The 15,525-nt window shown below is 37.5% G+C and overlaps 1 protein-coding gene across 1 annotated transcript in view; it reads right to left on the reverse strand.

Annotated features, from left to right (window-relative positions):
* PDS5A (PDS5 cohesin associated factor A) overlaps nt 1-15,525 on the reverse strand; it is a gene marked incomplete at its 5' end in the record, with an annotated part of 78,593 nt that overhangs the window by 10,680 nt on the left and 52,388 nt on the right. The window contains 12 exons of the mRNA XM_084266730.1: nt 195-314; nt 947-1,079; nt 4,575-4,689; nt 5,191-5,395; nt 5,666-5,789; nt 6,489-6,625; nt 7,283-7,351; nt 7,591-7,749; nt 8,898-9,021; nt 11,666-11,826; nt 13,244-13,349; nt 14,158-14,273. Of these exons, the coding sequence (XP_084122856.1) occupies nt 195-314; nt 947-1,079; nt 4,575-4,689; nt 5,191-5,395; nt 5,666-5,789; nt 6,489-6,625; nt 7,283-7,351; nt 7,591-7,749; nt 8,898-9,021; nt 11,666-11,826; nt 13,244-13,349; nt 14,158-14,273 (1,569 nt within the window). The remainder of the gene's footprint in view (nt 1-194; nt 315-946; nt 1,080-4,574; nt 4,690-5,190; nt 5,396-5,665; nt 5,790-6,488; nt 6,626-7,282; nt 7,352-7,590; nt 7,750-8,897; nt 9,022-11,665; nt 11,827-13,243; nt 13,350-14,157; nt 14,274-15,525) is intronic.

Genomic DNA, 15,525 nt, shown 5'->3' on the forward strand with positions numbered 1-15,525 from the left:
AGTTACAAACATTTCTGGCACATGATCACAGGCACAGATAGCATAGCATACAGCCAGTGTTAAATATAATTGCTGAGGATAAAAGATATGCATTTTATCACCCATGATATTATGCTATGGAGATAGACAGCTCTCGATTACAAAAATCAAAGTATTTCCCTTTATTGCTTTGGAAAGTAAATCAATAAATGTACCTTTTCAGGTTGTGTAAAAAATTTGGTTGGCAATACAGGGTCCTTCGGTGAGTCAGCATTGCATGAAGCACTTTTGCTGTTGATTACACATAGTGCTACATCACATACTGTATAAAGTTTCTGAAGAAGAAAAATAGAAAAGCATGCTTTAGGAATTACTGTTTTCACCAGGTACAGAGAATGTAGTTCTTTAAAAAGATTAACCTATGCATTAAAATAACCACCACTGATGACATATTTTGTAATTATATCATTAACCATACTTTTGTCTCTTCAAACACATACAGAAGCCCCATTTTTCATACAATGCTATTTAATAAAAAACAGTAGTATCTTTACATGCCTATGCTGTACAATAGAAGCTCTTGCTCAATCAAATCACCATAAATGTTTTCTCAGCTCGGGTAGAAACTAACAGGTTTAACAGCAACCACATAATACAGTATTTTCCCAGCAGCAGAAGACTATGTCAGGAAATTAGGCAGTGGGAGTCAGTAAGACCAGGCAGGCAGCAACAGGAATATTTAACAATTTTTGTTTATTAACTTCATTAGCTGTTGTGGGCTGTGAAGGTCAGCAAGGTTCTGAAAGAATGAGATTGGGAACATACAGACAATGCTTGCAATTAGCACTCTAAAAGACTGTAAAAGTGTTTGAGCTAGTACTTTCGGATTTCCTGCAAATCCTGTTCATCAACTGCTTGTGAAACCTTCAGCCCATCACCCAACACTTATCTGAGTTGCATTTCTTACTTCATTGGCCTTTGGCTCATCAGGAGACTGAGCATCTCGGGTAAGCTTGATGTTTTCTGCCATCTTTTTCATGAAGGCGTGGCTATTGTTCTCATTCTTTGTCATTAAAACTTCAAGCATGAACCACAGGCACCTAAAAAGCCATGAAACCACAAGCAATTACATTCCAGCTTTTGCACTGCAGTTCCCACATATAGCAATGTCTTCAAAAATTATCAGCTATCCCAGCTTTTTCTTAAGAAACCACAATTGATTTGAAGGTATTGTAAACAGTTACCATCACAGAATTGTTTAAGTTGGAAAAGACTTAACATCAAGTCCACTGTTAACCTAGCACGGCCAGTTCTACCACTAAACCATGTCCCCAAGCACCACATCTACACATTTTTTACATACCCTAAGGGGTGGTGGCTCAACTACTTCCCTGGGCAGCCTGTGCCAATGACTGACAACCCTTTTGGTGAAGAAATTTTCCCTGATATCCAATCTAAGTCTCCCCTGGCACAACCTGGGGCCATTTCCTCTCTTTCTATGGCACCCAGAAGCTAGCAACACCCACCCGTTCCAAACCCTGTTCCCACAGCCACTCCTCACAAGACTTATGCTTCAGACCCTTCACCAGCTTCACTGCCTTTCTCTGTACATGCTCCAGCACTAAAATGATCTTCTTGTAGTGAGGAACCCAAAAGTGAATTTGTTGAAGGTGCACAATGCCAGTTCCAGTACGGACTCCTGAGGGATGTCACTTGTCACTGGTCTCCATCTGAACATCAAGCTATTGACCTCACCTGTGCTGAGTACAGGGCAACCACCACTTCCCACCACTCCTGCTGGCCACACTTTCTCATACAGGCCAGGATGGTGTATATGTGTTGTAATAAATTAGATTTTTAAAATTATTTTTCCTTTCTTTCTTTTAGTCCACGCTGAGTCTGCATTGCCAGCAACATTATTTGCTCAATGATCTCTCTCCTGGTCCTTATATCTTGACTCCAAAACCTCTCAATACATATTTTCTCCCCTGTCCAGCTGCAGAGGGGAGTGATAGAGTGACTTTGGTGGGCATCTGGCCTCCAGCCAGGTCAAACCACTACAAAAGTATAACTAAGTCTGCTGACACTATCATTTGCTATTGAGCTTCAGAGCTGCACATGTACTAGAGGGTCACTAAGTCATAACGCAGCAAAATAATACTTAGTTGGGAAAGACAGATGGGTGGGTCTGAGAAATGCAAACGTTTCCAATAGCTAACTGAATTCTGAAGCTCTGGAAGAGATATTACCTTGTAGAAAGAAGCTAATAAAAACCCCAGAAAACCAGGATGATTAAATATTAGAATTCCCTGTCCATAAAAGCCCAAGTCTCCTCAACTGATACAAATGGAAGACTATAACACAAGAAATGAAGGAACATTTATCCCAAAAAATTTGAAGGAAAAGTGTTGTGCTCCAACAAAACATTTAAATAGTTACCTGATGTTCAAATGAAACAAAATGTCTACATTCTGACTTGCACCCAAGTAAATGTGCTAGATAGCTTTACAGCCACCTATTCACTATTCTCAGTAACTGACATTGGATGGATACAGGGCCAATAAAATACCACACTGACTCAGCTTCTCTAAAACCCTCTGTTGTCCAAAGATTACTGTTGAGACTGATTCTATTGTAATTCCAGTTAACACATGTGAACTTCAATAGCTCCATTTCCTCACTAAGTCAACAAACTAAATAAAACATTATGAACTTGGAACAAGACCTTTCCAGAGCAACAGTGGGGTTTCACCTAAAAAAAATATGCACCTAGAAGAACACAGTCACGGGAAGTTCAATCTCTGTATCCTCTTCAGTATTTCTGGACTATGAATTCAGAAGAAAAATATTCCATCTCAAGATTAAAAACAAACTCGACCCCAAATACACCTCTGCTGGACAAGCTTAGAAAGTGTCCTAAGAATAAATGCCACAGTTCATGGTGAAAGAGCTTGCTAAGCACGTACTGACATTACGTGACTGTATTCAGGCCGTGTAAAGCCAAGACCAACTAGGGAGACAACTACAAAACACAGGGCCAGCCTGCTCTTCCAAGTTTGCAAGCATCTACGTTAACACTTTACAGTCAATGCTGTGACTCTCAGTACTCTTGAAAGAAACACTGTATTACATTGTATGAGAAAAATGATTTGCATTTATCTCAGGAGACTCTTCAGAGAAGTACTGCTGCCAAAATTCCTGTACAGAGTATTCCTTTGTTTGGAGCAGTGTTCTCCGGCTTGCTCGGCCAGCCTGTGACAAGCATGAGGGAGGAAACTTGACAATGAAGGAGAGCCATACAAGGGGTGTCCAAAAAAAGCTCTGTGCACTAGAAAACACTTCTCAGAGAAAGTATTAACTCAACAACTGCAAATCTGAACTTGTTCCATGGATTTTGGATAAAGTGCACACTGGAGAGTGCTTTCAGATGTTGCCAGGAACAGGGAGTCCTGGGACAAAAAAGTAGACTTGATGATTAGGTAAGAAATCTTCACTGACTCCGGATTCTGACTAGGTATGAGTCAAGTAACTAATAAATCAGAACAAATTAAGTTTTTCATTTAAAAGAAGAATTGGACATGGACTCTCACAGGAACAAAACGAATTAAGAAGTGAACTGGTCTATTTGTGCCAAGAATGAACTGTTTTTCTGATGATGTATGCTGCAGTACGTGGTAATAAATGCCTTTGTAATACCAAAACAACATAGCTCACTCACAGTTCCACCAAAAATAAGCACAAGAAAAAAACCCCAAACACTAGAACTAAAGCTGGGGAAGGATGGGGATAGACAACACACTTTCATAATTTTTAAAAAGTGTTAAAATTAAATCATTTTTTTAACTCACTACAAGACACAAAGGAATACAAGTTATACTTATGCATGAAAGACTATCTGAGGAGTAAGAGAAGGCCTCAAACTGGAAACAGTACAGAACAAGCTTCTCCATGACAGGCTTGTGTACAATAATCTGTGCTGAATGCATTAAGAAGAACTAAGCCAGCACTGCAGGCGTATCGTGCAAACGGTAGTGCAGATGACAAGCCAGCAGCACACTTTGCATGAATTCTAGTAGGTCTGCACAGGGGGAAAATAAGAAAAGAGGAACAGGGGGAAGAAAAAAAATATTAAAAAAAAAAGGAAAAAAAAAAGGAAAAATAGTTTCCAGTGATGCAGGATTCTGACCTAGTGCCCAGCACTACATTTTCAAGTCTTGGAGAAGCTCTGTATTTTATAAGTTCAAAAATATCTGAACTGACATAACTTGGCATCTCTTTAAGTGTGCTGGGAAATTCTACAGACACTCCTAGGCACAAAGACAAGAATCTGTAATCACTGCTTCACTTTAAAAGAAGCCTAGACAAGTCACTAATTTGGTACACTATGGTGGGACTACAGGCTACCTTTCCAGCTTTCAGAACACACTACTAAGCAGTTGGCTGATGCCGCCTTCTCTTGGTTGAAGCCTTAGACATTTCCCAGACTACTGTTTTGCAAAATACTGGAGTTCCTCTTCCTAATCAGTTTTCTTTCCAAGCAAAAAAATAAACCAAAGCACCTCAGCATAACAATTCCAGAATCATTTGACACTTACTCTTTGACATCACGAAGCTGATCAACATCCTGAGGTTTTGTGAAATCTGGATCATGTGCCAGTAAGTGAATCATATACGGTACCACATATTCAGGCAGCAAGGATAGTAATTTTTCTACAGTAACAAAAAATAATCATAAATAACTTCTGTATTACACATAGGCATCACAAGAAATGATTTTTCCAAGTATTACTTTTTCAACTAGGGAATGGAAACTTTCAACTTGCATTTTCTTCCTACAGATTTTACTTTGAATGAATCATTAAACGAACAAGTTTTACTACTACAGAACTACCTGGTCTTAGTTCAGGAAGAAGGTCATAAAGCTGGAAATATCAGAAAACATTTTATTTTTTGGAGCAAAAAACTGCCACCACAATAACAGCACTGTATTTTACATGTGTAATCCTCAGCAAGGCAGAGAGAAGTATTTTATAGTTTATGCTAAGCCTAGACTAAGTAAATTTATATTTGGATGTGTCTAATATAAAGATGAGGAAACAAATTAAACTTATCCAGTGTTTCTTTAGAAAAGCAATTTGCTTACGTTTTCATAATTTCTCCTTCCAGTTTAGTATTTGATTTCTGCATTCTTAATTTTACTGAGATACTAACCGTTAGCCATAGGATTCTGCTTAATGTATTCTCTTCGTATACTGATGTTCTTGAGCAAGCACTGTCTGGCATGCGCTCTTCTCTCTTTCACGGGGTCTTTGGCACACAAAGCAAAGATTGCCATATATTCCAAAGGGAGCAGTAATTTCACAAGTGCCTTATGCAGTTTCTGAGCAAATATCTGCCTCACTTGGTAGCACTCGTCCTAGAGCAACATAAAACGTAAGAGCACATCCATAAAAACCTTGGTCTCAGAAAAAAAAAAAAGGAAAAAGCATTCAAGGTGGTATTATAAGGAGACATTATAAAAATATCAACAGCTGCAGCACAATAAATATTTGAGATCACAAGAACTCTTTTGAAAGCTGCAGTGAAGGACAGAAAAATACTCAATGTAGCAGCAACAAAAGCTCAGATGTAAGGACGCTAAACTCAATTAATTAAGAGTCACTTCAATTCAAATGCAGTTACTTACATTAATGACAAGTGCACAGAGCTGGAACTGTTCTGGGGTAATTATTTCATGGTAACAGGGTTCCTGTGCAAGCTTCATTATTGCACTACCAGCAGCTAATCGCAGTCGAGACATGTCCGATTTGCTATACATGAGAGAGGAAAAAAAGGAAATCCAAAACACAACTCACTACAGCTATCTTTAAATTACTTGCATGTTGTGACTTCTTTTTACAAGATCAATGAGCAATGAAGGTTTTTCTCTGTGAGACAGATCACAGTTGTATAGTTTCTGGTCAAGCTAAATTAACCCAACCACATTTGTGAAAATATGACGTTCTGTTTTCCCCACAAAAATCTTAATTCCAGTACAATAGTGAAGTGAGGACAGTCGAGTTTCTTGTTTTCATATCACTGTCTAAACAAAAGCAACACTCTTGCCACAAATTTTTCTATTTTCTTTCCTTCAGCCTCAGAATGAAGTGCAAAGTTACCTCACTAATGGAATGAAGAGGGTCCACCCAAGATCACCCAACTCTCAAGTGTGTTAAATCTCATCACTCAATTATTTTCGAAGACACTCCTGGTCTTTTACTCTCCAGAATGTCTTTCATTAGAAAGATATCTACATGGTCCTAAATTAGATTATTAGTAAATTGGAAGAAAGAGGGAGTATCAAGCATATTTTTATAATGCAATTCCACTCCTAATATCAAAATTCCAATCACATCCATTTTCTGTCATCCCACTAGCCAACACTGCGTTCACCTGCAAATCCTAAAAAAACTCCAGAAGAATTAACATTCTTCAAATTCTGAAGAAGGCTGAAAGGAACAAGGTCTGACCTGATTCGCTTCTGTTCTGTCAAGTCTCCTTCGCTGACCAGCATAGCCGATAATAACCGGAGTGTGGAATTCGCAGATTTTGACTGGTTGTTTTTCATCCCCAACAGCCAGCGTACCAAAAGTTTAATTGCTTGCACCTATCAGACACAAACAAATCAACTACAAACTTGTTTCCTGAAGTTCACTAAGTACTAAAACCCTACTGCTGTCAAATTGAAATTTCCACAGAGTCCCATTTATTAGACCTGATATCTTTTCAAAGGAACAGAATGAGGCAGTAAATATATACAGAGTGAAGAAGGAAGTAGCAGCCTTCTTGACATCAGGACACTGCAACTACATTCTCACAAGTGCATCTAGAGAATGCAGGATACTTGCTACATGATTATAAGTATGAGCATCTAGGTAAACATTTCTAGAAAGGGCCATAAGTAGATTCACAGTAAAAAGCCTACAAAGACGAATGAACTACATTCAGCAGGGTCTCGACGTATTTCAAATCTGTTTACACTCAGTAAAAGTTGAATTATCTTTCTCGGAAGGTAAGTTCTGAATCTCTTAAGCATAATACCAGTAAGTGATGATACCAAAATGTATAGTTTCTACCAGTTCTACAACTGAGTGTATAATCCACAAAAACTCTACAACACCACAAATTCTAAGGAAACCAATACAAAAGTACTCCCAAGGGATTTATTCTAATGCTCTTCATTGCACAACTTGGAGGAAAAAAAACCCAAAACAAACAAATCTTTAATCTCAAATATACACATTACTGACAGCAGATAATTCACCTTTGCTAGTACTTCTGGAGAAACCTCTTCATCTGGAGACCACAATTTTCCATTTTTCTCACCTGTTGACTACAGACATTCATGTAAGTTTAAGAACTGGTTCAACCCATACAGAAAATGCAGAAGTAAAAATGGAAGAAAGTTGTGGATTAAGCTACCTTTCACACAAGGGCCTTCCATGATGCAGTTATTACTGTGATCGCCATTTACAGAACATTCCTTTATTGATTCATTTAACCAAAAAGTTCTGTTCTTCACAGAGTTAATAACAGGCAAACAGAAGACTTACTAAAACCAGAAAATCTTACCCTGTCATTCATTAGGAGATCTTTCACAATGAAATTTGCAACAACAGATTTCATTGGAGAAGCAAACTGGTCTGGAGCCAGCATGGAAATATGGCCCAAAGAGACTAGTGGAGTTATAAGTTGTTCTGGTACATCAGCATTCAAACTTCTACTAAGAGGCTGAGGAAGGAAAAAAAGAATAATTCAAAATTCAACTAGGCAAACTAGCATGCCTAAAAGTCATTTATTTTACTGCTGGATTGCTGAGGAGTTTCACAGTTTTTCCATAAGAATTACTAAATTAGCAAATCCAAATGAAGAAGGATGCGATTTCCTCATTATCAGAGTAACCCCAAGTCTCACATAAGATACGGGCAAAACAAACTGTTTGTTGTCCTCCTGTTTTAATAGTGGAACACATTCAAACCTGTCAGACACAGGAAAAACTGGTTCAATCCAGGAGTTGTGAAAACCTGACTTGGAGCTACAAATGGCAGGAAATAATGGCAGGTAAAAAAGCCCTGGAAACCATCAGGGACATTTCTATCAGCACTCAGTATTTCCCTTCCAGGTAACCGTCAACAGGATAGTTCTCTGCTGCTGTATCACCCAGCACCCTCACGTGCTGTTCTGGTATTAGGGAAGGAACATGCACTCTCACAGAAGTCTAAGCAGAGATCAAACTCTGTAAGCTTTATTTAAGCTTTTCACACTTCTGAATTATGCATAGGTTCAAAGACAGCCAAGATTAAGAACCTAAGATATTTTACAAGTGTAGATTAATAATATTATTTAAGAGATCACTGTGAAAAGTAATAACCTCTCTGTTCTGTCTAAGGTGACTTTTTGCTTTACAACTTGTCTAAGCAAGCTGTGAGTAAGTAGTAAGCTGATGTCTGAGCTTACAGTCTAGTTATTCTGCACTAACTTCCTCAGAGAGAAAGTGCTGTATGTGTGAAGGCCTTAAAGCACAGTAATTTAATACAGTTTGAAAGGAGATGATGCTATCTCTCATTTAGTATCCGCTAAATGTGTCCTCCTGGGATTTAGTGTAGATCATTCCAGCACATCTAGCTTATTTTCCTGTGCAGACAAAAAGGAATACCTTATCTAACAGACATCAGAACATTACAAAATCGTGACTGTAAGACACAAACATTAATTATTTACTATTGTAAAACTAATGACTTCTCTCAGCTACTATGCACCTGTAGGCTTCCTGACCTCATAAATTGTTATCTGTTAATAAACAGTATGAATTAATGTTAATTACCAGTATCAATTAAGAACAACACAAGCAAATCTTAAAAACAAAAAGCAAGACATACCTCAAAGATCTGTGCAAGTTGCACCTCTTTATTTGAAAATATGGCATGTATGCAGTGAACAGCTTGCTTTGCCTGATGAGGAGTGCCTCTTTTTGCTTTCTGATGCAAAATCGGAATTAGTGTTCTGTGAACATTAAACAAACTATTTCAAAATGCAATTTGCAATCTACAAAAATCTACAAAAAAAAAAAAGCTCTTCATACAAATCTATCCTCACAGTCTTATAAATCAAACATTCCTTTGAAGCCTGTTCAGGAAAGATCATAATCGTAAAGTGAAAAGCAGGATGGAACTGTATTTAGCAATACCTGTTGAACATCTGACTGTACACAGTGAAGCAGAAAAGAGCCCACAGGGAAAAAACAAACATGAAAGAAAATAATGATCAAAACAAGGCTATTTAGGAAGTCAAATATAAGGGGGAGGGGAATGGGGGGAACCCAACATGTTCAGCTAGGGTAAAATATCCTGGGCTTCTTATCCAGGCTTGAAAGAGATAGAGCTGAAGAAAATTTATGAAAACCAGGAATAACCATTAAACATCCATGTGTTTATAGGCCTTTACAGCTTTAACTCTGGTCTTGAATCACAGTGTATACTCAAGTGAACAACTGCTTTGTTCTAGGCTTTGAATCCCCTGAAATCTGTCTGTTGGGCAGATGCCACTGAAGGAAAGAGCAGGGCAGAAACCAGCAGAGACCAGGTTGAGGCTGGTCAGACTGTTTGGTCCTGCTCCCGAGAACGCACTGGAAGGCAGGCCTGTCCCCTCAGATGACACTGCCTGAGGTTTACTGCACAACTCACCCAGCAACTTGGCACAACAAAATTGCCTATAAAGCATCTGACACAAAAGCATCTAAAAAAAAAAAACCCCAAACCAAAACCACCAAAGAGAAGCCCTTGCTTTCTTGAGAGTCTCAGTGATAACACAGCATTCGGTACACTGACTATTCAGCATCCAAGCCTTCACTGACACATTCTACATAATCAAAGTCAGCAGCAAGAGGTGAAAGAGGAGCTTGCAGTGTTCAAAGTGGTCTCTAACATTTCCTAAAAAACCACACACAAAACAAAAGACCCCTAGAAAAATGTTATCAGTAACCTAAAGTAGGACCCTATCCCTTCTCAAACCTGCTAGGATTCCACAAAAGTTGGATTAAGTAAGAACCAAAAGAGCAAAGAATGTCAATAAAACCTAGAGTTAAAATATTAACTTCAATGCCTAACCTACAGTTTTCATAGTGTAAATATATGCATACTGAAGGGCCTTTGCCAAGTGCTGGTGCATCACTAACAAACCACACCTCATCACACCCCACCTGACATAAAACTCCAAAAGGTAAACCCTGACCTGTTTACATCTACAAGCTTACCCATGGTCCACAGGCTCTTTTTGAGCATGGTTGGTGCTTCCATCAAACCCTCAAGTCACAGGGCAGTCCTTGCCCAGGACCTCGTGCACAACCCTACTCAGTTTTCCTATAAGGAAGAACTTGGGCTACTTGTGGGGATAGCAGACAGTCCGCTCAAACAAGCAGTTTAAGAAAAAACAAAGAGGTTACCTTGAAACAAGCTACCTTGATGATGCTATCAAATCTTTTGCTTACAATGAAGATCTCTAAAGACACAAAATCTGGAAAATATACTTGTCCTTAGACTTCTTTCTTTTTTGTGTTAGTGTGAACGCCAACCTGCTCTTGGCTTTCAGAGCATTAACCTGACTTGCCTGTAAACCTTACCACAGGCTAGATCTCAGTTTTGCAGTTATATTTTAAAATTACTTGAGGCTGGCCAGACTTTACTTCAGCAACACCTGGCTAAGGCATGGAACCAAAAGAAGTGTCATCAATGCCAGCTTCCTTTGACAGGAGATGCCATACTCCAGCAATGAAGTCTCCACTAAATTCTAGCCAGGAATATAGATCATTTGGACTATACTTTGACAATGCAGACTGCTGGGCTTTTCCTTCTCCTCTCTCCTACAAATGCCTTAAAAGGTCTATCATACATGAACTTGTAACATCTTTCTTTTGCCCAAAATCTGATTCAAATGCATACGAATCGCTGAAGTTACAACTTCAATTCACTGAGAACTTAAGGTATATATTGCTATGTATTTTACAGCACGGTAATACCCAAAATGGTCTTTCAGTAGATGAGAACTTGAAACCTGTGCTTTATAATCTGGATTAGTTAGTTACTAGCAGGCTAATTTTAGGGTTTTAGATGCTACCCACAAAGTTTTAAATAGTCTGTGAATACCTACTAGATTATGCAGCTTTAATCAGCAGTTAAAGCATGATTGCATAATGACAACTTATAGACAGCCAATTATTCTTTGTTAGAAATTCATGCCTGCTTTTGGATCTTGTTTCCCAACTTGTTTCATAACAGAGCTGTTAACCACCAGAGATTATATTTTCATTCCTTACAAAGACAGAAAAATTGTGTGAAGGACAGATATGAGTAGAAATGATGCCAAGGAATTACATCTTTGCCGTATTTTTACTGTTGCTTATTTTGTAACCTGGGAAACACGCTAAATTCTGGTTCTAATGTGTCTATTATAAGAAGATTTTTTAAAAGTACCTATCATCTTCAATAAATATACAAAAACTGTGAGAATGCAGAATTTAAAAATGAATAATGAAAGCAAAGCTGTACGTATTTACAATACTACAAAGTAATTACAGGGGAAACATACTGAATAACCTACCAAGAGGCAGCATTACAGGTAGGAAAAGCAGCATGTAAAGAAATACACTCACGATCTTATCTGTGGCAGGTCTGTTTCTATTTTGTGACCCGTGTTTCTGAAAATCTGTATGGCTGCCTCAGCTACTTTATCATCTTCCATCCTGAGGCACTGCAGCAGAGATTCATAGGTCTCTGCAGAGTGGAACGAGGTAGGATGTGTAAAGGACAGAACCTGTAGACACACATTAAAACAAAGGTGTGTTTATTCATCATAAATGAATCAGCAGGAAAACAAAATTATGGGTGTTTATGAGCATTACCATCAACATAAATAGCTATTACATGCTCCTATGAGACTATTTGGGAGAAGATGATATAAATTCATCTATGCTTTGTTCTTCAGAGGTCTTCCCCTCCTCCAAATATTTAAGATACATTATCTGAATATATAAATAGATTTATTAGAATAAACACTTATTCAAGAGTGTTCATTTATATTCCAATTTACTTAAGAATGCTTTTTTACAGCTTAGTTTAACTGAACTGAAATCTTAATTTCTCTAGAATCAACAGTCCCTGAGTAGAGGAGGAATCATGAAGGTCAAGATATCTACAAACAAAACATAGATTACTGCCCTATTTATCTAAAGCTAATGAAACATAACACATTCTGTTAAATAGGAGAAACATGAAATGAGAACTAAGTATGCAGGGAGTCAAGGCAGGACAAGAGAGAACAAAAGGTTATCCCAAAGCAAAGCTACATTAAGTATAGTAAAGTTCAGGTAACATAAGGTAGGGAGAACAATGCAAAGTTGAGTGTATTTTGTGTATTCTTTGGATTTATCTTGGTTTGTTTGATTAGAGTTTCCTACTTGCACAAGTATCAATGTGTGAAGTAACATACTCAAAGTTATCCATGTCACAGCAAAATAACCTTCAACCTTGACAGATTTCTTTTCTGAGATACATGAGCAAACAGACATTATTTCCTTCTATACTTCTGTACAACTTCTATCCTGGCTGCCATCACCAAATTTGGTGAGATATGCCTCTATAAACTCCACCTCCTTCATTCATACTTCTGAAAAGTTTCATTTCAATTAGGTAGCTTTCCCTCCTATGTTTTATACTGCCCTTCGCAACATGTTGAAATAAAGTCTCATTAGTGAACTGCCAAATCCATCACAGACGTTTTCCAGGTATTTAAAAATCCTTCTTTCTCCCCCAGCCATTTCTCATTATTCCTCAGAACACAAGTTCTCCCATCCCCTTTTTTCCCTCTACATACACTTGACTCTTGAATGTATTGCTTGCTTTCCTCCCAGTATCATACATGCCTTTCCCAATTTCCCCATTTCTCTTCCTCTCATTTTACCTCTGCCCCTTCCACAGGACTTCCCTAAGCAGAAACCACTTTCTACTTTAGTGTGCATATTTCAACTCCTGGCACCCTTTTCAAAGCATATTTCTTCCCCAAACCCATCTCTTTCATTATTCTTTTTGCAAGTGAGCATTAATAACCAAACACTTCCATACATTAAAAAAGTAATTATCTAAATAATAAATCTTAAAACCATGCTAACATGAAGACATTAGTCACACCAGCTTTGTCCATTACAAGCTACAGCTGCATTAACACAGATTACCTTGAGAAGTTCAAGTCCTGCACGAATAGCAGTATCAGGACTTACACCCTCCTCTTCATCATCAGCTGTCCCCTCTATGGATTTATTCATTAGTTTTACTAGTGCACTGAAGTAAGAGATACAAAAAGGAAAAAAAGCAAATGAATGCAACAATGTACAGTGTTAAAGGCTGGTGATATCAGCAAGACTGCCTGGTTTTGACAATAAACAAAGGGAAGGCACTAGTCCATTGGTGGGGAGGTTTTGTGGTGTTTGGGTTTTGGTTTGGGTTTTTTTATTATTATTATTTTTGAGCGTGGATTTTTTGATGGTTTTTGTTTTGTTTTTTAAATCACCTTTTCCATTATTCCTTTTCTTTCTGACTTTGCTTTCTGCAAAACTAATTCTTAGGAGGGAAAAAAATAATCAAAAAACCCCCATCATGTTGGCAGCATTTAGATCAACACATAGCTGCCTGAGTTTCAGAATGTAATTAGGTTGCCAGACAAGTCTCAAAAGAAATCCAAACATTCTCTTACACAATCCCACAAAAGCTAATTAATTCAACTGCTATATAGAAGACGGTGTTGCAGTTAACTATGTGAAAATAATGATCATAATTTTCACCTTGAGCCCCACAAATAGTAGTTTCACTGGGAACAACTACTGTATTTTTAAAAATCATTTGCAAACAGCACTGCAAAGTAGTAGCAAAAAAACCCCCAACAACTAAAACCCCACATTCTCTAGGCTGATAGAAATGAAGACATTTACATATACATTTTTTTAACAAAAAAAAAAAAAAATCAAACAAACCCCAAACACACAACATATTTACTGCTAGGATAAACTAATCTAAATCCCAAGAAAATACTTTCTTGGGTTTTGTGTGTGTGATTTAAATAATATTTATAAATGTGATATTTCAAACTTACCTAATGGCTTCTGAGTCAATATGTACAGGGGCAATTCTTTCCAAAAGAAATTTAACCATTTCCAGAAAAGGATTCGTTGGCTGCTTAGGATTTGCAAGTTTCCGGGCTATCTCTCTCTACAGGAATGTTAGATACAAACAAGAATTACACTCATTCTACTTACTAATTAAGAATTTTGAATATGCTGAATATAGCCACTTCTTTTAACCACAGAGATTGTCTACATAACCAGTGAAGCCTATTTTATGGAAGGCTGTCATTATCTCCAAAACTTTATAATACTATAGTAAAAGTAGACACAACTTTACCAAACTATTTAAATGTAAAATGCATTTAGCTTTCTAGTGTTAGTTCTTCAGAGTTTCTTTAAGAATTGTAGGCCAGATCCAAAACAGAACCAAAGAAGATCTAAGTGCTAAGTATCTATGTTGGCAAGAGCAATCCATAGATCTGCAGGTAACCCTGTTGTGTGGCTGAGATTTTTAAGGAACAACAAAAAAACTGCACTAAAAGCTACACTACTCAGATGTGCAGAAGCACTACAGTACCTTGGCTACAACAGATGTTCAGACCCTGTGACCTTGTCTATCAATGTTTTGGATCCCCAAATCAGTTTTTCCTCTCTGAATGTCTCAAATGTCAAGAACATTAAATTCAGCTGCAAACCCAGCAGAAAGTAGACAACTACACACTTTTTATTTTCCACAGAAGCCTAAAAATCTCTCAAAGAAATGACTTCTTGACTTTCCTTCTCCTCCTAAAGGGTTGGAACCTGCAGATCCTATAAACTAGGAAACTGAGGGTCCATTAGCCAAAACCCAAGAAGTCTGTGTTTATTTGTTGATACTCAGTGTTGTGATTTCTATCAAAGAAACTGCTTACTTATTTGGGGACCATAATGGGAAAAAATCCACCCTGTGATTGTTGGTGCAATCCGTAAATCTCTGGAAAAGTCCCATTTAATATTAAGGTGTGTATTTTCATCAAAAGGGTTAAACAGATGAGAGAGAAAAACTCATCTCAAAATAACCTTCTAGGAAGAAAAAGAAATGAATAATATGCAGGGGCTTGTCAAGACAATATTTGTCTTGCTGGTACGCAGAACGTTCTAAGTTTCATTGGTGTGAGAAGACAGTTTAGGAACCATAACACAAGAAAACCACTTCAAATAAAGTGGTTTTAAAAAAATTAATCTTTTAGATTTTATGCTTGATGCTCATAATCCCAAGAAGCAATAAAGTTTATGCTTTTTTCGGAAGCAAGATAATGATCATAGATTATATTTTCCATAATATCTATAGTTTAACCAAGTATGTTATGAAAATAGATGAAAATCACATTATTGTATCAAAAAACCTCATTAACTGA

This window comes from Gallinula chloropus (assembly GCF_964237585.1).
Source record: "Gallinula chloropus genome assembly, chromosome: 7".
NCBI lineage: Eukaryota > Metazoa > Chordata > Aves > Gruiformes > Rallidae > Gallinula > Gallinula chloropus.